This window comes from Spodoptera frugiperda, chromosome 16, assembly GCF_023101765.2.
Source record: "Spodoptera frugiperda isolate SF20-4 chromosome 16, AGI-APGP_CSIRO_Sfru_2.0, whole genome shotgun sequence".
Classification (NCBI taxonomy): Eukaryota; Metazoa; Arthropoda; class Insecta; order Lepidoptera; family Noctuidae; genus Spodoptera; species Spodoptera frugiperda.
This window is the reverse complement of record NC_064227.1, coordinates 8,693,836-8,715,243: the sequence shown is the minus strand read 5'-3', so window position 1 is coordinate 8,715,243 and position 21,408 is coordinate 8,693,836. Positions and strand designations below refer to the sequence as shown.

Here is a 21,408-nt window from a genome sequence, read left to right as displayed (position 1 = left end):
TTCCAGTTACACTAACACCATCTTTTTAAAGGTGGAAAATCATCCTATGGCTTCTCCCGTTTTGGGCGAGGCGAGAGGGAGTGTCAGACTCTTACTGACTAAAAACCACCACGTTCCTACTCCTGCTTTTCGAGCCGGAGCCCCGGCAACCCGCTAATCCGCAGCTCCGGACACTAACACCATAAGCGATCAATCGTACACCCTTGCCTGACAAACAGAATGGTAACACATAAACAATTGAAACACCTGTTCCCCATGAGTAATAAAATCCCGCGACAAATGAAAACACTGGATAATGGCGTGCCCAGTACAGGGTTACCAGCAAAAGGGCCAATTAAAAACGTTCGTTATTTAAGGGGCGAAGCGAGCCGTCCGTCGGTGTTGTGAGAAAAAGCTTTGCCCTTAAACTGTGTAAAAATCAGAGTATCGTCAAAAATGCTCTTAGTAGTTTATCTAGTGTCAACAACAGTCTGGTACTTCATGTATTCTGTCATAGTGCAGCTAAGACTGCTTTGTAGATGAAGCGTAAGCTCTGTTTTGTATTGTAGCCTTTATGCGAAATGCATTAGGTATGCACAAAATACTACCAAACTAGTATTTTGTTCATGCCTATAAAAATCTTTAATTGTTAGTTTCCCGACTGTATGGAAATTTCAGATTAAAAATTATAGGCACACATACATACATTGATTGTAATAAATGGTATTACATACAGACTTGAAATGTGAGGGTATAAATAGACAAGGTTTTTCTATACCATACCTGATGCGGTGCCAATACATCTGATCGGTACCTCATCGGGTATGGTACTGGAGCCCGAGCAGCAGCAGTGTCAGACCCAGTACAAGAAAGGGGCGCGGGGGCGGCGGGGGTGCACAACCCGCGCCCCCGTCCCGACCGAGGGCGGATTTATCAGAGAAGCCAGACAATTAAAACATTTTAGAAAACAATTGACTAAACAATTGATTTTTTTCGTATCGCTGAGATAATTTTTAAATGATAAATTTTTAGTAGCAATAGGGAAAATTAATTCCTCCAATATTCTATTATTCATCAATGAGTTCATTCGATACCGGAAAATTGGATGGTTCTTTTTATAAACAGTATAAATTAACGTCTTAACTGGGGTTACAAATATATAAAACAGAACGGGTGGAATAACCCGCTGTTCTGACAGAGTATTGCGAAACAACAAATAATAGGTGGTGACGTCTGGAGCGTACCTCCTATTATTTGTTACTGACGCGTGGGACGCGCTCGAGCGGCGTCGAGCTGTACTACCGCCGGACCGAGCTAGGGGTGGGGGTGAGAGAGCGCGCGCACTACCCGTCTCTCTCGCACAACACACACTCACAGATCAAATGTCGTTATAGCGAAACAGAGCTAATTGGCTGGATACTTCAGAACTTCAAAGCTGGAAAAGTGGCATTGTACATATTCAGGCCAGATTTTATTATTATACCAACTCCCGCTATGGAACGTAAATATACAATAACACATATTCTAATTGAATAGGGTTGAATTTCAAAGGCAATTAGAACGTGTAGAATGAACGTGTACTTTAGATATAGCTTTTTCAGCTACAATTCGTATGAAAGAAAGGTTTCAAACGGTTCATTTGCACACAGCGAACAAACCAAACATACATGAATGAAAAGAAAACAATAACAAGCATCGGAGGTAATCACAGTGCAAATACGGCAATGTTCGGCTAAATGCTGTGGCCAGAGCACGGCGGCGAGTCAAATAGTCGAGTCTCTTTATGCAGGTGAAGTGAAACTCACACTTCTCATTTGCATACACACTAATTTAAGTATTATTTCCAAAGACCACGATACCAACACAATAGCCAAAAGACAAGCACTGGTCAGGCCAGGTCATTAGTTACAAATTACTAAGTAACTGTTACAGTAGAGGTATATAAGCCGGGCGCGGTGTAGCGGCGGACATTGTGTGCACAGCTCCGATACAACTCCAACAATGAAGTCCATGGTAAGCAGTCTCCCCCAGTATCCTCCACATCCGAACGTATCCTGATCCACTGCGCTCGACTGTTGGCTCCAGGCTCTATTGTCTAATTCTGCATTGTTTCCTTCACCAGGTTATTGTCGCAGTGTTGGCCTTCCTGGCGGTCGCCAGCGCCAAGCCTTTCCTCGGCGAGTTGGGAGCTGGTCTTGGCGAAGTAGGAGCTGGCCTCGGAGCCGGCCTTGGTAACATCGGGGCTGGACTTGGTGCCGGGATCGGAGCCGGACTTGAAGGTACATACCCACATTTTAGTAATTTATTATCATCATTGACTGCACAGGTTGACGCAGTGGCTGGCCAACTGGCTACAGCGTGATGTGCCGCGAGCTTTTTTTAAATAAAGAACGTAATTATCTATTCCCCCGCCAGCCCTCTGGGATTGGTCCAATCCACATCCTTATCCACATTGGGTTAGGCGCAGAGTTAATTCTCAACTAATGAAATATTCTATGAGAACATTCCAGGGACTAAAATGTTTAATATTATGTTCTGTTTCAGGTCTCGGAGCTGGTCTCGGGCTCCGTGGACATGGCGGTCGGGGCGGCCTGGGTCTAGGAGGTTTACTATAGAGATCGCCAGACTTCCACAAATAAATATTTTGACTGAACTACTATTTTTACATCATTTCTTACCCTGACGAATATTCCTAATACATCCACAGTTCTGCTAAAGTAGAAAGTACTAGTTTTATTTTTTGTTCCCATAGTTAACCTGTTTAACTTATTCTACAGTTATATCTAAAACACTTTACTGCGTGAACAACATTTGAAATCATTTGACATTATTCCGCATATTCTTTAAAGTAGCAGTTCAAACTTTTGACCACATTTTTTTTTGAAAGAACAATATTTTTCTATAAATTTAAAGATGCAACATGTAAATGTCAGAGAAAATAGGTACTTTCTAAGTCTGTGTGCCCCATCTTCAGCCACATCTTCGCTTCGCCATCCCGACAGTAAGCGCGTTAATGGCCAAACGCAGAATTATCAACGTTATAAAAAGAAGTCATATGCTTAAACTGCGACGACTGATAGACACAAACTGTATACCATTCATTAGACTAAAGGGTATTTTAGTCGGACCTATTGCTAATAATGTTAAAATAAAAATAAATAAGGTAGGCCACGAAACAGAAGAAAATGACACACACATTGATAACATAAATATGCTTGATCACTATCACTACAGAAATACAGTCACTTTCCACTGTCTGTCTTTATATATGACTAGATCTTTAAAACTGCGCAACAGATTTTGATGCGTTTTTTTTTCGTATAGATTGAGGGGTTTAGGAGAGAAGTTAAGTAGGTATCACTACATCACATTCTACACCAGGCGTTTGAAACCGCAGGCAGAAAGTCAGACACAAAGAAATAATGCTGGAAACCTCAAGTGAGGTAAGTAATAACATAGTAGGTACAACGCTTTCCCTCCATGGAGTAAGGTGCTGTGTGATGAAATATTTGCACCCACTTCCACTAGTATGTTAGATCTCATGTTATAGAGAGATGGTGATTACATTTTGAATTGTTATATGTGAAATTATCTAGAGGTAGAACTGCATCGGTAAGCCACGCAATTAAAACGGGTAATATATGGGTATTATGGTAATATTGTAAGCCGAATATCCCCAAGTCCATGGCAAGAGATGTGATTGGTAAAACGAAACTCAATCAGTCAGACGGTAGATATAAAATAATTTAAATTCACGGCCTGGCGTCTAATACCTAATGACTTTGATAGAAAATATGTAACAGAACGCCATGGAGTGTCCATGGTCAACGACAATTTCTAAAGATTAAAAATGAGATACATGATTTTTATTGCAATTACATATATTATACGAAATTTCTTCAAGATTGGAAGTGATTTCTATCGGAGGCTTAAGAATAAATTACCTAAGATTTTGGCAAATATAACAAGTTTTGCAGTAAGCCCTGTGCGTTGCTAACAGACCAGGGAAATAATTAACCCAAAATTAACAGAACTGTTAGGGAATGTAACCGGGAAACGAAAGTGCATTTGGCAAAATCAATAAATCTGCATGCTACAAACCCTGTACAGTCTATAAAGAACAAGGAGAGAAAGAAGTAGGACCATAAAAATATTAATAACTGCTAAAATAGACGTAATTTTGCAGGAAGATTCTGGACATATATCTTCTTATGGGACTGTTATGAGATCCTTGATCAATATAGCTTAAAAACGAGACGGTCAATTACTTTACTTCTAAGGACTCTCGGATGGTTTGCAAAATTGCTTGTAATTAGTCGGATAACTTTGGCAGGTTAGTTGTATGGTTGTAGTACACAGAGATCAATGTAAAGGATGTGGGGTCAGATGACATTCGATCTACTGGTTTTACAAAGTGACTACTGGTTGGTTCTCCTGTAGCAATCGCGAAAAGACTGAAAGTATCATGAGAAGTAAAGAAATTTCATAAAAGACCAATAAGAGTAGGAGAGCTATACTTCGGCACTTCGAATAGTCCAGCTCGATCGGAGTGCTAACTTTTAAAGCAAATGGAGACTCGGCGAGAGAGCGTCAGCGCCACTCATGGACACCCGTGCGATAACAAAGTCTAATAACATCAAATTAACAATGAAATATCTTGAAATCACCTAAGTATCATTAAATGTAATGAATATTCAAACACGTTTCTTTAACAGGACTTTTAAAAAGTTGAGTACATTAGGTGTTGCTAGATCGTTAATAACAAATTACTAACTGTTACAGTAGAGGTATATAAGCCGGGCGCGGTGTAGCGGCGGACATTGTGTGCACAGCTCCGATACAACTCCAACAATGAAGTCCATGGTAAGCAGTCTCCCCCAGTATCCTCCACATCCGAACGTATCCTGATCCACTGCGCTCGACTGTTGGCTACAGGCTCTATTGTCTAATTCTGCATTGTTTCCTTCACCAGGTTATTGTCGCAGTGCTGGCCTTCCTGGCGGTCGCCAGCGCCAAGCCTTTCCTCGGCGAGTTGGGAGCTGGTCTTGGCGAAGTAGGAGCTGGCCTTGGAGCCGGCCTTGGTAACATCGGAGCTGGACTTGGTGTCGGGATCGGAGGTAATTACCATAAGTTATCTACGTATTTCCCATCTATCCATCCAATCTCTTGGAATGATAGTTGAATCTTAAGCTACACTTACATTTTAAGATACTAGATCTAGAGCTTCTTGGCGTAACTCTATCGCCAACGCTAAACTTCGGCTCTTATATAGAGTCGAAGGCGCATCTGGCTGGTAGGAAGTTGGGTATCCTCTCGAAGGTGAGACGGTACTTCACACCAAAACAACTGCTGAGCCTGTACCAAGCGCAGGTTCGGTCATGTATGGAGTACTGTTCTCACCTTTGGGACGGCTCGGCTGAATACCAGCTGGATGCGCTCGAACACATTGAAAGGCGTGCCAAGAAGCTCATCAACGATGATGCGCTTGTGGAGGCCCGGCTTCAAAGCCTTGAACACAGGCGCAAGGTCGCAAGCCTTTCCGTTTTTTACCGGATACATTTCGGAGAGTGTGCGGGGGAATTGCACAACTTGATTCCCCCTAGTCCTTTTCATCATCGAACCACAAGACAATCGGCGAGGCGTCACCGCTTCATGGTAGATATCCCACCCACTCGCACGAAGCGCTTCGCTTCAAGCTTCCTTGTGCGAACTGCTAGGGAGTGGAACTCCTTGCCGGAGTCTGTGTTTCCTGATGGGTATAACCTGGGTGTCTTCAAGGCCCGAGTGAATAGGTTGCTTATGGGCAGACGTGCTCCACCGTAGGCCGCATCATCACTTACCATCAGGTGAGATAGCGGTCAAACGTCGACCCATTAAATGTAAAAAAAAAAAAAAAAAAAAGCTACAACTTAGGTGTTTACGGTAATATGAGACATTTGGTTCAATTCAGGGGTCTGGGATATTTGATCCAATATACGATTCTTCAAGAATTTTCCGCGAACCAAAATATGTAACATAATGTTGTGTTTCAGAAATCGGAGCTGGTCTTGGCCTCGGAGGGCTTGGCGGAGGTATCGGAGGCGGTATCGGCGGTATTGGCGGCCGGGGTGGATTGGGCCTAGGAGGGTTACTGTAACAACTTCATCAACAGATCCCAGTCTTTACAAATAAATGATTTGGCGTGCCTATTACTTTCGTACTTTTTTCTTGATTCCGAGTTTCCGACTAATATTACAGAACACAAAAATATGCCTACAAAAAATAACAAGGAGCAGTTACCACTACACTTACTCTCTAGATATCTTGTAAGATTAACTTGTTCCATTTCCATCTACACCTAATATATTTTGCCTCATAAACAGCTTCGTTTACGATCACTTAAATTATTCTGCATATTTTTCAATTTATATTCCCAGCTCATGGTTAATCTTTAATTTTTCTTCCTTGTTTACAAACATTTATGTCTTCTTTTTAATAATTTTCTACAAATTAGTCTTGTTGAAAGAACCCCGATTCAACATTAAAGCTGAGTTTAACAGCTGAGCTATTATGTTCGAATGCATTAGTTTAAAACTCTCTGGCAGTTGTATCATCATCATGTGTTGGAACTTCTTACACATTCCCATCGTGCTTTCCATGGATAATCATATTAAAATACGTCAATAAATCTGTAAAAAATCTAACGCCAAGCTTTTATTTAACCTGCAATTGCACAATACACCTGTAAAGTGCAATATTACAAAAATTTTTTTAAGGTACAGATTATGTTCAATTGCTTGAGCTATTTGTATACACTTTAAAATTTTCATATATGCTAAACTGCATACAATATTGGTTTTCAAAAGACTTAAATTTATATAACATGTAACTCCACTTCGTTCATTGGTTAATACACACTGACATTAATCCTACAATAAGTAATGGATTCAATCAATACCTACAAGTTCGAAGATCAAGAGCTGGGCAAGCAAGCTCCAGCAATGGAAATAGCCACAAAACGGAGACTGTTTTCAGACTAGACGGAACATCTTATACAGAATGTTTCAGAAGTCGATGTTCAACCGAAACCAGGTAATCGAAAAGTTACAACAGCTACCAGAAAACTATAAAACACCCAAGTCACTTTTGAAATTACAGTGATTTATGTGTTGTACACGAAAAACTACATGCTGTAACTATCTTTAACTCCTATTTCCAAATCAATCAAAAATCTAATACGTACTATAGGAATTATAAGTACCTTACTTACTTACTTAGCCTTCGAGGGACGAGGGTTAGGTCTCCGGTGATCTGACTCATACATCGAAACAATGCAAGTGTCAACGCCAGTTTCAAATGAACGAGTCAGCCTATTCATGCCAAAGCGTAGCTCTCCCACGTGTTAAATCTTAGGGAAGATCATGAAGAAGAATGGATGAAGAGATTGATGAAACCGAATAAAGAGAAGACAAAAGACATAGATATACCCGATTTGTAAGCCCATTGGCGATCTATTGTCTCTGCCTACACCAATGGGAGACAAGCATGACGATTTGTATGAATGTATATAAGGGCCAGTGACAGTGATTACTAAGATCGTAAATTAAATAAAAAATATTTGACTTTACTAATCGTTTTATTTAAAATCGATTCAAGTCAGTTTAGTTACTACAACTTCGTAGTCGTTTTTACGTTACAACATTAAAACTGTCATTTTACTGAAAGCTGTTAAGATGGGTATATGAGCCTCTAGCATGGCTTGAAACTAGTCGAGTTCCTCGTCAAAACAGTACGTGAGTAAGCCGATAACATAATAATTAATTTAGTATGTCTCACGAAAGTTACAATAAAATAAAAGATGGGTATAGTTCTAGATGCTGGCCGATCTGACGGAGGCCTCAGACGACTTTAAGACAATCGTCACTTTTAAAAGAGATATTGCTAGCTCCGAATGTGAAATAAACAGAATTAATGTCTTACGAGTATTGAATAAACTGAGTTGAGAATTTTATTTTATTTTAAATGCGAGATTTGTTATATTTTATGTTCTGACTTATTGTATAAGATTTTATTTTGATTTCATGTCATTTTAAAAACATGTAGATGATTTGGTACTGTTGCTAGTAAGTCTATATTTTTATTGAATTATGAATAAATAAATGTATAAACTGCCCAACCTTCGATCATTATACAAAAGGAGAATGCCCAAAAATGTATGGAGCTATACCCAGAATCGATTAAAATATTTTATACGTCGCTAGGTATAGTATACATAGTATATATCAGTCCTAGTTTCCGATGAGACCATCACTAAGTAATAAAAAATACCCTAGTTTATCATGGTCTCGTTTTGTATGATCTTTCCTCAGATTTGGCTCCTTTGGATATGATTTTGGCTAAAACTACAGCGAATTTGTGACCTGTTACTTAGGTACAGCCTATTATATCGTTCATGAACGATTCATCAATTATTTTAATCGACGCTAGTTTTTTTCTTGGGCATTCGTTTTTAAAACCGATAGTAAAATGACAAGATAATTTCTTTTAAGGAGAGGTGCAGAAGGGACAGATGTCCATCGGTCATTTAAAGCATAAGACGCAATAAAAGAAAGAAAAAGATGGCACGAAACGTATTGTGCGTGAGTTAGACTCGTCCTTGATTTTCAGAATGAAGATAAACGTATTGTTATCTAATTTGGCAAATGTATGGGACTGTCTTTTGAAACCACAGTATTTCACAAAACCTACTAAACTACTAAACTAAGTACGCAAACGCGTCACGAACAGGATTGCCTAATTCAAGTTCATTACGTCCTGAGGTGGTCAGACCAGGTTCTAAAGATCTCATTAATTATTAATGACTGAAATTACTAACTGTTACAGTAGAGGTATATAAGCCGGGCGCGGTGTAGCGGCGGACATTGTGTGCCCAGCTCCGATACAACTCCAACATGAAGTCCATGGTAAGCAGTCTCCCCCAGTATCCTCCACATCCGAACGTATCCTGATCCACTGCGCTCGACTGTTGGCTCCAGGCTCTATTGTCTAATTCTGCATTGTTTCCTTCACCAGGTTATTGTCGCAGTGTTGGCCTTCCTGGCGGTCGCCAGCGCCAAGCCTTTCCTCGGCGAGTTGGGAGCTGGTCTTGGCGAAGTAGGAGCTGGCCTCGGAGCCGGCCTTGGTAACATCGGAGCTGGACTTGGTGCCGGGATTGGAGCCGGACTTGAAGGTACATACACACATTTGCGTAATTTATTATCATCATCGACTGCGCAGGTTGACGCAGTGGCTGGCCAACGGGCTCCTGCGTAATGTGGTGCGAGTTTTTTTAATTTATCCAGGGACTAAAATGTGTAATATTATGTGCTGTTTCAGGTCTCGGAGCTGGTCTCGGGCTCCGTGGACATGGCGGTCGGGGCGGCCTGGGTCTAGGAGGTTTACTGTAGAGATCGCAGTCTTCGACCAATAAATGTTTTGACTGTATAACTATTTTCACATCATTTCTTATCCCCAACAAGTATTTAACCGAAAACTAACGTTATTATTTGTCCCCATAGTTATTTGACATTATGCTGAACTGAGGCCCTATTGACACAATACCATACTGTTTGTTTCTTTTTTTTTTCACGAGTTCACACACTGGATTAATGTGATTAACAATTTGTTAAAATCTCACGATTAAAAAATACTAGGTACATCAAATATAATTTTCTATTTAAAACCTTTATTGCCACTTTAAGTTCATTTTAATGTTGTTGCCTTCTAACAACACATCATGCAAACAAATGAAAACCGTAATATACTCAATTTAAAGTATACTATCAATTGACGAGAATATTTTGGTCATGTGTTGAGCGGATTCCTACGAAAGATAATAATAGGTGAGACACATATACATATAGCATCGTGTCAACGATCCCATGACTGTATCAACACAAGTAAAATAAACAAATCCTTTACTTTAGGGGCACATGTCTTCTGTTAGTGCTAACTTGTAGCTAGTTGACGAAAGATGATTGTAAGTACACACGTAAATCTAGGTGTAATTGGATGATCTACTCGCTATACTATATGTAAACTTGAAGGCAGATTTATACAGGTACAATAACTGCCTCTAAAATCAAGTCCGCGCTGACCCAAACAAACCAAAAAAATATTTCATTATTACTCGCTGCTCAGGAACAACGTAACGGCTGCGGACTACCTAGCGGGTTTACCGGGGCTCCGGCTCGAAAAGCAGGAGTAGGAACGGGGTGGCCTCTCGCCCAAGGCGGAAGAAGTCATTGGATGATTATCCCCTATAAAAATAAAAGGGCGAAACAAAAACCTATGGTTGTTTCACGTCAGTATTCTGTAAGGCCGTGGTATCACTCCGGTCAAGAAACATGGCTGATACACAATTCGGTGTAAATTAATAACATAGGCATACATAGGCTGTTGTACATAATATACAACAGTTACTACATATTTCCATGCGCGAGCCATCCCAGTGAGCAGATCAGCCCTTAATGGTGTCCGACACGACGCGAGATAGATTTAACACACACGCACTGACAGCCAAGGTCGCCACAGTTAATTTAACCAACTGTTAACTAATATATAGCCCTCACATGTTTACAGAGCGATCAACAAACGGGATCGTCCTACTGGCCGGTAATGGCTTGTAGCACGCAGCTCCGTCCGCAGTGGCTAATGTACTATGCATTAAGTAGCCCAGAATAAGTCAATATAATTACTACAAAAGAAACAAAAACAACGTCACGCCTTTTATCCCCGAAGGGGTGGGCAGAGGTGCTCATTACGACACGTAATGCCGCTATACAATGTACACCCACTTTTCACCATTTGTGTTAGAAGTCCCATGTAATAGGGGGTGAGCCTATTGCCATATACTGGACACAATTCCAGACTCCGTGCTACTACTGAGAAATTTTCGGAAAACCGAAAAAGGTCCAGTAATACTTTGCCCGACCCGGGAATCGAACCCGAGACCCCTTGTACGGCAGTCGCACTTGCGACCACTCGACCAACGAGGCTCTTGCAATTACAACAACTACGTATTAATTCATAGATACATATCGTGACGCCTTTTATCCCCGAAGGGGTAGGCAGAGGTGCACATTACGGCACGTAATGCCGCTATACAATGTACACCCACTTTTCACCATTTGTATTATAAGTCCCATGTAATAGGGGGTATTAATTCATCTTTCAAGTTAAGTATATTTTAACCCAACGGTGAATTACTAAGTGTGAAACATACATACCATGATATATTTTATTGTCAAACATTGAAAACAGTTACTTAAGAGATCTATATTAAGTGCTTTAAAATAAATATTTGTTACAATGGAGTTTTTCTTGCTCGTTTTTTTTTTCATTCAAATGTACACTTTGGTACGAGCACCTATTTTCACTGACGGACAAACAGACGTACCTGTGTTTCATTTAGTTGAAATAAATACTTTGACTTGAACGAGTAAAACTAATAAAGTGCACTGTTGCGAATGCACACAACACGCATATACAATTATTACAAGTTGAAGATCGGAGTATATCCAGCAATGTACGGGAACGGAATGATGATTACACTGTTCTGTAGGTGGGATCCTTTCTGCCTGCCTCTTACATAAAGCACATTCAATAAATATTGCGCCAATAAATATCAGTTAGATATATCTTGCCTAATTTATGGACTGAGAGCAGGAACAATACTAAAGTGTTGCATAAAGACTGAATCAGAAAACCTTTAAAGAAGTTAAATGCATGGTTTGTAACACTTTATGGTAAAATAGTTTCAACATAGGAGAGCCGAGCCGAGCTAGGGACATTTTCAATAAAATACCAGGATAATTTATCCAGTAAATTAACCCCTTGGCCACAGCGGGGCAGGCAGCCTTGTTAACTATTCATTAGACAGGAATTCAATGATAGCGGCTTGTCCCAGCTTTAATTAATATCAGCAAAGAAATCCGCTGTGTTCCTCGTACAATACGAGTAGAGGCTGGATGTCGAGCTATTAATATTTCTTGGTTATTTAAGATTTTTGTAAAGGCTCGACATGAATAGGTCAATAGATGCCTTATTACTAACGGATCTTCATACTCTGTTCAAATGAACTCTTGATGTGGTTTACCTCGCTTACATGCAATAGAATACAAAATACAATACACGACATGGGCATAATACAATCCTTAAAGTATGTACTAGACATACACACCAGTTTTTTATATACATGCAATTGTTTGTAGTGAATTTTTCGAAGAATATACGCCAAATATGTATTCCTGGTGTTTGTAAAATACAAAGACAATTTAGACACTGTGACAGCACATTTGAACCTATTTATGTACTCCCAACTACAATCAAATATTGGACAAACAACTCAGTCAAGTCAGGTCAGCGTCGGTAATGTTGCACTATTTGTAAAACCGCATCTATTAGGAATAAGAAATTTACTAAACATCACATTTCAAACAGGATTCCCAAAAGTCGGGTACATTATGTAATACACTAGTTAACCAGGTCGTTAAGATGTCGTTAATTACAAATTACTAAGTAACTGTTACAGTAGAGGTATAAAAGGTTGGCGCGGTGTAGCGGCGGACATTGTGTGCCCAGCTCCGATACAACTCCAACATGAAGTCCATGGTAAGCAGTCTCCCCCAGTATCCTCCACATCCGAACGTATCCTGATCCACTGCGCTCGACTGTTGGCTACAGGCTCTATTGTCTAATTCTGCATTGTTTCCTTCACCAGGTTATTGTCGCAGTGTTGGCCTTCCTGGCGGTCGCCAGCGCCAAGCCTTTCCTCGGCGAGTTGGGAGCTGGTCTTGGCGAAGTAGGAGCTGGCCTCGGAGCCGGCCTTGGTAACATCGGAGCTGGACTTGGTGCCGGGATTGGAGCCGGACTTGAAGGTACATACACCCACATCACATCTCATCAACAGCCTATAAGTGGGCACAGCTGGGTATAGGTTACTTCTCGCACGGAGAAGATTTGAGCATTAATCACCACGCTTGCTCAATGCGGGTTAACGATTTCAAACTTATAATCAGAAATTATAAGTCCAGGATTCCTCACGATGTTTTCCTTCACCGTGTGTCAGTGGTGTCTAAATCTAAGAACGTACATATAACTCAGAAATAAAGTTTTACATAGCTTGCCGTTGGTAGGTGTCGACCCTGTCGAAGGCCAGTGGCCCCGACGGAATCCCGGCCGTGGTTTTAAAAACCTGTGCGCCTGAGTTGTCTCCAATCCTGACACGCCTGTTTCGACTTTCCTTGGAGACTGGTCAAGTGCCGGTTGCATGGAAGCTGGCCAACGTGCAGCCTGTGCCCAAAAAAGGTAGTCGTGCCGACCCTAACAATTACCGACCAATCTCGGTCACGTCCATACTCTGTAAGAGTATGGAACGTGTACTCAACAACAGGCTCCTGGCATACCTTGAAGGTAACGACCTCCTCAGCGATCAGCAGTATGGGTTTCGCCGCAACCGATCCACTGGGGACCTTCTTGCGTATGCCACCCACATTTGGAGCGAGGCCATCGAGAAGCACGGGGAGGCAATAGCGGTCTCTCTCGATATATCGAAGGCCTTTGACAGGGTTTGGCACGACAGCCTTATCGGCAAGCTTCCTGCATATGGACTTCCCGCTGATCTGTGCAGATGGATTGCAGACTTCCTGAGGGATCGGTCAATTCGAGTAGTCATCGATGGCTGCTCGTCTGACCAATTTGGTATCAACGCCGGAGTCCCTCAGGGGTCAGTACTTTCAGCAACGCTCTTTTTGCTGCACATCAACGACCTGCTTAAGCCCGGTATCTTTGGGTATGCAGATGACAGCACAGTTGTTGAAAGGTATGTGTCCGATGCGCGGACTAGCGGAACACAGATCCAGTCTCTAAGAGAATCCATGGTCGAACGGTTGAACTCGTCCTTGAAGGCGGTCTCCGATTGGGGTGACGCCAACTTGGTCAAGTTCAACGCTACCAAAACCCAGGCGTGTCTATTCTCTGCCAAACGGAGTCAATTTCCGCTGGCTCCTACTTTCCGAAATGTATCCGTTCCAATATCGGATCATCTAGAGCTTCTTGGCGTAACTCTATCGCCAACGCTAAACTTCGGCTCTTATATAGAGTCGAAGGCGCATCTGGCTGGTAGGAAGTTGGGTATCCTCTCGAAGGTGAGACGGTACTTCACACCGAAACAACTGCTGAGCCTGTACCAAGCGCAGGTTCGGTCATGTATGGAGTACTGTTCTCACCTTTGGGACGGCTCGGCTAAATGCCAGCTAGATGCGCTCGAACACATTGAAAGGCGTGCCAAGAAGCTCATCAACGATGATGCGCTTGTGGAGGCCCGGCTTCAAAGCCTTGAACACAGGCGCAAGGTCGCAAGCCTTTCCGTTTTTTACCGGATACATTTCGGAGAGTGTGCAATTGCACAACTTGATTTCCCCTAGTCCTTTTCATCATCGAACCACAAGACAATCGGCGAGGCGTCACCGCTTCATGGTAGATATCCCACCAACTCGCACGAAGCGCTTCGCTTCAAGCTTCCTTGTGCGAACTGCTAGGGAGTGGAACTCCTTGCCGGAGTCTGTGTTTCCTGATGGGTATAACCTGGGTGTCTTCAAGGCCCGAGTGAATAGGTTGCTTATGGGCAGACGTGCTCCACCGTAGGCCGCATCATCACTTACCATCAGGTGAGATAGCGGTCAAACGTCGACCCATTAAATGTAAAAAAAAAAAAAAAAAACCCCGTGCACACAATATCCACATTTACGTACATATTTTATTATGATAAAAACAAACTTCCATTTCTACTATAATTACCAATATTCTTTCTAAACGTTTTGCGAATTTATTGCAGGGCTCGGTCTGGGAGGTGGCCTTGGTGGGCTCGGCGGGGGTATTGGACTGGGCGGGCTCGGCGGCGGCCTAGGCCTAGGGGTGGGTGAAAGCTACGGATCAGGCGGCGGTTACGGCCAATCCGGCTACGCTGGTGGTAGCAACGGCTACGGCAACAGCGGTTACGGTGGAGGTGCTGTGAACGTGGGCCATGACATCGGTCACCAGGAGAGCGACTTCAGTCAGGTAATGTTTTGAGAGAAACTCTTATCCTGACGGTCCCGATTAGAAATGTCAGTTTTTGACATTGAGTCTATCACTGACTGCCTCGTTGGACGAGTGGTTGCAAGTGCGACTGCCGGGCAAGGGGTCTCGGGTTCGATTCCCGGGTCGGGCGAAGTATTACTGGGCTTTTTTCGGTTTTTCGAAAATTTCTCAGTAGTAGCACGGAGTCTGGAAATGTGCCCGGTATATGGCAATAGGCTCACCACCTATTACATGGGACTTACAACATAAATTGTGAAAAGTGGGTGTAAACAGTGGCATTACGTGCCATAATGTGCACCTCTGCCTACCCCTTCGGGGATTAAAGGCGTGACGATATGTATGTATGTAGTTAAAATATTCATAGTACAACAAATAGGATTTTGTATTAATTGGTAAATTTTGCAATCAGGAGGTTCACCACCACGAGTCGTCTGGTCACGATGTCGGAGGAGCCATGGAGGTCGGCCAAGGAGGACACAACCTGTATGGACACAACAACTACGGCGCTGGACAATCAGGTTACGGCCAGAACTACAACCAAGGCGGATTTTTAGCGTAAATATGTACATTTTAATAGGTACTATACCAATAAACATTTTGCATCACTTCATGTTTTTCTTTTCCGTGGATAAAGGTTTTATTCCGACAGCTCTGGACCTGTGATATTTCGAATATCTACAATGTGATAGGGGTGGCACTTCTAATCCGTTAAGGCTGAATACTACATCAGATTTTATCGACAAAAAAAATAATATGGGTGTATTAAAAAAAAATCGTAACTCTATCTAGATTTCCTGACATACAAAGATTACCTCCAATGACTTCCAGATTAGGTGTTTAGATTGTGATCATCTGATTCTGTCCACTCCTAGCTTACCTGAAACAAATAAAATAATAATGGAATAAATATTCGATACGTTTACATTACCAATATCTTGTCTATTCATTAATGTGTAAGCCAAATACGGCGCTTTTTGTGCAGTCATCAAACTGCTGCAAATCCCAATCTGTCAATAGACACCCACGCTTAGTACACATTGTGCTAGCTAAGCAGGAGGCGGGGCGCGTTAGGAAACGTTCCAGCCGGCACGGGGGACGAAATTAAATGATTATTCCCTCTTAAAAAAACCATGTGTACAAATAATAATAGGTGGAAACTAAACGGAGGACCAATTACCCCCCTTACCAATCTCAATCCTCAATCCCCCAACAACCCTTAAATACCTAAACGTCGAAGGCCGGCAATGCACTTATAACGCCACTTGTTGGTGTTTACGGGCGTATACCATAAAAAAGCATCCACAGCAACGTAGCATAGCACATATCTGGTGGAAAAGCACCCTAAGACAGGTACCTACAAATTTTTGGCGAAGTTTAAACTCATTTGACCAAATTGAAAAGAGTTTATTTTTCTTATCGGAAAACAATAATGGCAGACCATTATACCACGTTTAGCATTGTGGCAGTCAATTATTAAAGTCCTGAAAAAAAAAAAGTATTTGACCAGTTCTTCCATAGATATATTTTATTTATTAGGCTTATTTTTGTCACATTAGACCTCAATGAAAAGGTCTAAATATAAAGGCGGATTATGGTCTGCCATTGTTGTTCTGGTTCTGGTCGAGTGCAAGGCAACCCGTGCTTGCCGTGAGCACACGTCCTTTCCAACTCCCAAGCTATCACTACTTAGCTATAGATAGGTAGGATATATGTCTCTCAAACAGAAAAAAACTAAAAATGACTAAGAATATTAATTAACAAAAATGTATTGTAATGAATCTCGGGCGTGCGTCATTTGCGATTCAAGCATTCCCAGCAATGAGTGAGCGCGTCACTGTGCTTCCTGTGCGTGCGACCTCTCATCTCGTGCGCGTGTGCTGGCGGCCAGTGCTCGTCCCGCCGCAGCCGCCGCACCATGGCCGCGGCCCTCTCCAGCTCCGTGTGCGTGCTGCTGGCCGTGCTGCTGGCCGTGCTGCCGCTGCCGCCGGTCGAGGTGAGTAGACAGTCACACCCACCGCTACACTCACACACGAGCGCTCGAACTAAACCGGGGGCGTTTGTTGCAGGCGGCAGAACCAGGAACATTCTTCTGGAGTCGGCGACAAATAGGACCAGTAACCTTACCTCCTGATCCTTTCGGTCCCCAAGATTATACTGCTAGAAATGACATGGCTAATATAGGACCAAGTGCGTACATTGTTAATACTTTATTTATATTAAGTTATACTAGCTGATGCCCGCAGCTTCGCTCGCGTGGATTTCGGACTTTGTGATTTCATTTTCTAAAATAAAAAGAACGGAAAGTGATAGTTTTTCACCCACTACTCGAGTGGGTGAAAACCTATATAAATGCGAAAGAAACTCCTAAACCACTGCACCGATTTGAATAAATTTTATTCCACAACTTTTTATGGTCCGAAACCGGGGGTGAAGCCGCTGGCGGAAGCTACTATACCTACCACAAATCATTTTATTTGACCAATAACGGTTTATTTTAACAATTACTTCCTATCTTTATTTAACACTAGCTTCCGTCTTCGCGTGGATGTTTTATTTCTTCATTTTGAGTAACTCTGACAATGATATCTAATATCTATCGGATCCAAATACGGCTAGGCCCATAATAATTGAGGAGATCCCTCTATTCAGCTACTGCTATTGAGTTCGCGTTCTGTAGTAATTCCGACCTTGATAAGTAGCATGTAGCAGTAAATTACTGACAGTGACGAAAATGACAATGCCAGAAACTTTATAGAGCTTTGCCCCACCAAAAAAATATAGTTTACAGGCATGCCAAATGTAGCATTCTATTGCTGCTCTATTAGTGATAACTAAAAACATGTTTAAAAGCCTTTAGAACTTGCGGTTTCTATCTAAATCTAAGAACAAAATATTACATTTAGGTTAGGTACCAGTTTAAGTTAATTGCACTTATAATGGTAGAAATAATTAAATTAAGTGTTTTATATTATTACAATGCTATCATAGGGTGTTTAGTTATGAAAGGAAAGAATGTCAACGCCAATATCAACTTTAATAATCCTACTTTTAATTTAGGTCATAACGAAACAAACAACAATGTAAACATAATAGAGCGAATGTCAAAGAAATAAGAATGACTTTTTGACATATTAGCACACCAATGACGTGTCGTTACATCTGATCACTAACGTTCAAACACGAAATAATAATTAAGATATGCATTCATTATAATATATATTATAAAAACCATTTTTTTTTAATTATCCGTATGTATTAAAACCAAATACATATTTAAACCTTTACACATTACATTAATAAATCTTTTTTTATTGAATGACTCGTTTTGTTCCTCGTGTGTGTTTAAGAAACGCAGATGGTCGCGATAACAACAGGAAATAGGCTTTGAGATTTTTCAATTCTTTTTATCCTCTAATTTTTATCTGCAAGTTAATCTGAATAATAGTCAAGTAACCAAGGGTCCTATTTTCATTGCATAATTTTGATTAGTTTACATTTCTTGTACATTGATGAAATTGAGTGGGGCAGGATCTGGCATTTTCATTTGCAAAAATAAAAAAGTGATCGTGACAATACGGTTCAAGCCAAATCCAACTTTCAGCGCTACAGGATACGGCGCTGAATCCACTGCGGGTAACGCAACGTGTGTTCGCGGTTCTACAGAACAACGTCTATGGATAAATCTGAAAAATTAAGATTTTTTTTGCTGCATCATTGCATCTAACATATCGTGATCCACTCCACGCCTGTGTGTGTTATCTTCAGGTGCTAAGCAGCGCGGCGGCCAAGTAACAGTGGTCAGCCGGAAAGTGAAGAAGTGTCCAACTAGGAAGAACATTAAAGACGGTTATGTGGTCATCATCGACGGGTGGAGACTTACTACTACGGTTATGGCGCTTGTGACGTACAGTAAGGTAATGAATGAAGCCTACCCACACCTGCATCCCTGCTACTCGGACTTCTGGACCACCGCGTACCGCTGGTTTTACCGCTACTATAAATCGTGAGTAAACACATCTCACATTATACATCTGCCAAGCCCCACGACATACTTATACTGTTCAAAACATACCCCATTGTCGCGCAGGTGCAGCACACTGTGCTTTCCAGAATTTATATATTCTAGTTCTACAGTATCCGAAGGACTACCGTTCAATAACAATTTTATTGATCTTTGTTTCAAAAGTCAATAGACTGGGCTTAATAAAATTACCGACTTGATATGGACATGGATGTCAAAACTTTTTACTGGTGTAATTATTTTCTAAATTAAATATACAGATATGTCGGTGCTTTCTAGCCATCTTGCTCATAATACGCAGGCCCATCTAGCTCGTACTTTACTATACTTGCTCACACTACTTTATTATACATATTAGATTAAATAGTAAATAAACCATGCTCAAAAACTACTGCTGTAGATTTTTAACAATGAATGTCCAGTATATGGCCCTGTAAAGTCGTAATTTAATATTTAATCGATTTTATGATATTACTAGCTGACCTGGCAACTTCGTACCGCCCTAAACATTTTTTGCCTTTTAAACCTTCACTGGACATCCACTAATAATTCAAGACCAAAATTAGCCAAATCGGTCCAGCCGTTCTCGAGTTTTAGCGCGACTGAAGACCCGTCTGCTTCTCTACTGAAGACCCGTCAGCTTGTGCGGATGCCATAACAGGGGTGTTGCGTCAGGGCATGGAATACTACATTCCATTCTCGGACGCGACATCTTTCGGTGGGACTCGTCCATGGTTCGATGCCGACTGCAGACGTGCTGAAGCGCGAAAGCATGCGGCATACTTGGCATGGGCGGATGCCAGGCGTCGTAGGGCTGACGACACTCTTCAGAGGAAGAGAGCCTATAACCGGGCTGCCAAGTCATGCAAAAAGGCATTACGGATGGCCCGGTTCAACCACATTGGCCGAATAGGGAACAAACTGGCTTCTTACCCAGCGGGTAGTAAAGCATTCTGGTCCCTGGCCAAGGCGGTTGAATCGAACTTCTGCCGCCCTTCACTCCCACCTCTCCTGAGGCCTAACGGGACGCTGGCACACACCGCGGTAGAGAAGGCAAACCTGTTTGCTTCTCTATTTGCGGAATCTTCACGTCTTGATACTGGTGGCGCTATACCTCCTTCTCTAAATAACGTATGCGAGACGAAAATGTCGAAAATTCGCATCCGACAGAAGGAGGTGTATAAGACGTTGCGTAATCTCGACGTGAACAAGGCCAGTGGCCCCGACGGAATCCCGGCCGTGGTTTTAAAAACCTGTGCGCCTGAGTTGTCTCCAATCCTGACACGCCTGTTTCGACTTTCCTTGGAGACTGGTCAAGTGCCGGTTGCATGGAAGCTGGCCAACGTGCAGCCTGTGCCCAAAAAAGGTAGTCGTGCCGACCCTAACAATTACCGACCAATCTCAGTCACGTCCATACTCTGTAAGAGTATGGAACGTGTACTTAACAACAGGCTCCTGGCATACCTTGAAGGTAACGACCTCCTCAGCGATCAGCAGTATGGGTTTCGCCACAACCGATCCACTGGGGACCTTCTTGCGTATGCCACCCACATTTGGAGCGAGGCCATAGAGAAGCACGGGGAGGCAATAGCGGTCTCACTCGATATATCGAAGGCCTTTGACAGGGTTTGGCACGACAGCCTTATCGGCAAGCTTCCTGCATATGGACTTCCCGCTGATCTGTGCAGATGGATTGCAGACTTCCTGAGGGATCGGTCAATTCGAGTAGTCATCGATGGCTGCTCGTCTGACCAATTTGGTATCAACGCCGGAGTCCCTCAGGGGTCAGTACTTTCAGCAACGCTCTTTTTGCTGCACATCAACGACCTGCTTAAGCCCGGTATCTTTGGGTATGCAGATGACAGCACAGTTGTTGAAAGGTATGTGTCCGATGCGCGGACTAGCGGAACACAGATCCGGTCTCTAAGAGAATCCATGGTCGAACGGTTGAACTCGTCCTTGAAGGCGGTCTCCGATTGGGGTGACGCCAACTTGGTCAAGTTCAACGCTACCAAAACCCAGGCGTGTCTATTCTCTGCCAAACGGAGTCAATTTCCGCTGGCTCCTACTTTCCGAAATGTATCCGTTCCAATATCGGATCATCTAGAGCTTCTGGGCGTAACTCTATCGCCAACGCTAAACTTCGGCTCTTATATAGAGTCGAAGGCGCATCTGGCTGGTAGGAAGTTGGGTATCCTCTCGAAGGTGAGACGGTACTTCACACCGAAACAACTGCTGAGCCTGTACCAAGCGCAGGTTCGGTCATGTATGGAGTACTGTTCTCACCTTTGGGACGGCTCGGCTAAATG

The 21,408-nt window shown here is 42.4% G+C and overlaps 2 protein-coding genes and 1 long non-coding RNA gene across 12 annotated transcripts in view; 2 read left to right on the top strand and 1 right to left on the bottom strand.

Annotated features, from left to right (window-relative positions):
- The window catches only part of LOC118280741 (calsyntenin-1), a 162,117-nt gene that overhangs the window by 91,895 nt on the left and 48,814 nt on the right, over positions 1–21,408 (bottom strand). The window lies entirely within an intron of this gene.
- Positions 1,335–15,688, top strand: LOC126911565 (uncharacterized). Of its 10 annotated transcripts, none has more exons than XM_050699275.1 (5): positions 1,336–1,992; positions 4,952–5,096; positions 9,176–9,187; positions 14,834–15,057; positions 15,488–15,688. In XM_050699275.1, exons 1-5 carry the CDS (start codon positions 1,981–1,983, stop codon positions 15,635–15,637), a joined length of 543 nt encoding a protein of 180 aa, XP_050555232.1. In that variant the 5' UTR covers positions 1,336–1,980; the 3' UTR covers positions 15,638–15,688. The 10 variants fall into 10 exon arrangements, with proteins under 10 accessions (XP_050555238.1, XP_050555232.1, XP_050555233.1 ...); XM_050699276.1 differs by lacking the exons at positions 4,952–5,096; positions 9,176–9,187 and adding exons at positions 12,535–12,609; positions 12,719–12,875 and having other exon boundaries at positions 1,338–1,916; XM_050699274.1 differs by lacking the exons at positions 4,952–5,096; positions 9,176–9,187 and adding exons at positions 8,847–8,921; positions 12,719–12,875 and having other exon boundaries at positions 1,339–1,916.
- Positions 1,999–2,632, top strand: LOC126911568 (uncharacterized). Its single transcript, XR_007706111.1, has 2 exons — positions 1,999–2,258; positions 2,524–2,632. It is a non-coding gene; the product is annotated as an uncharacterized LOC126911568 (long non-coding RNA).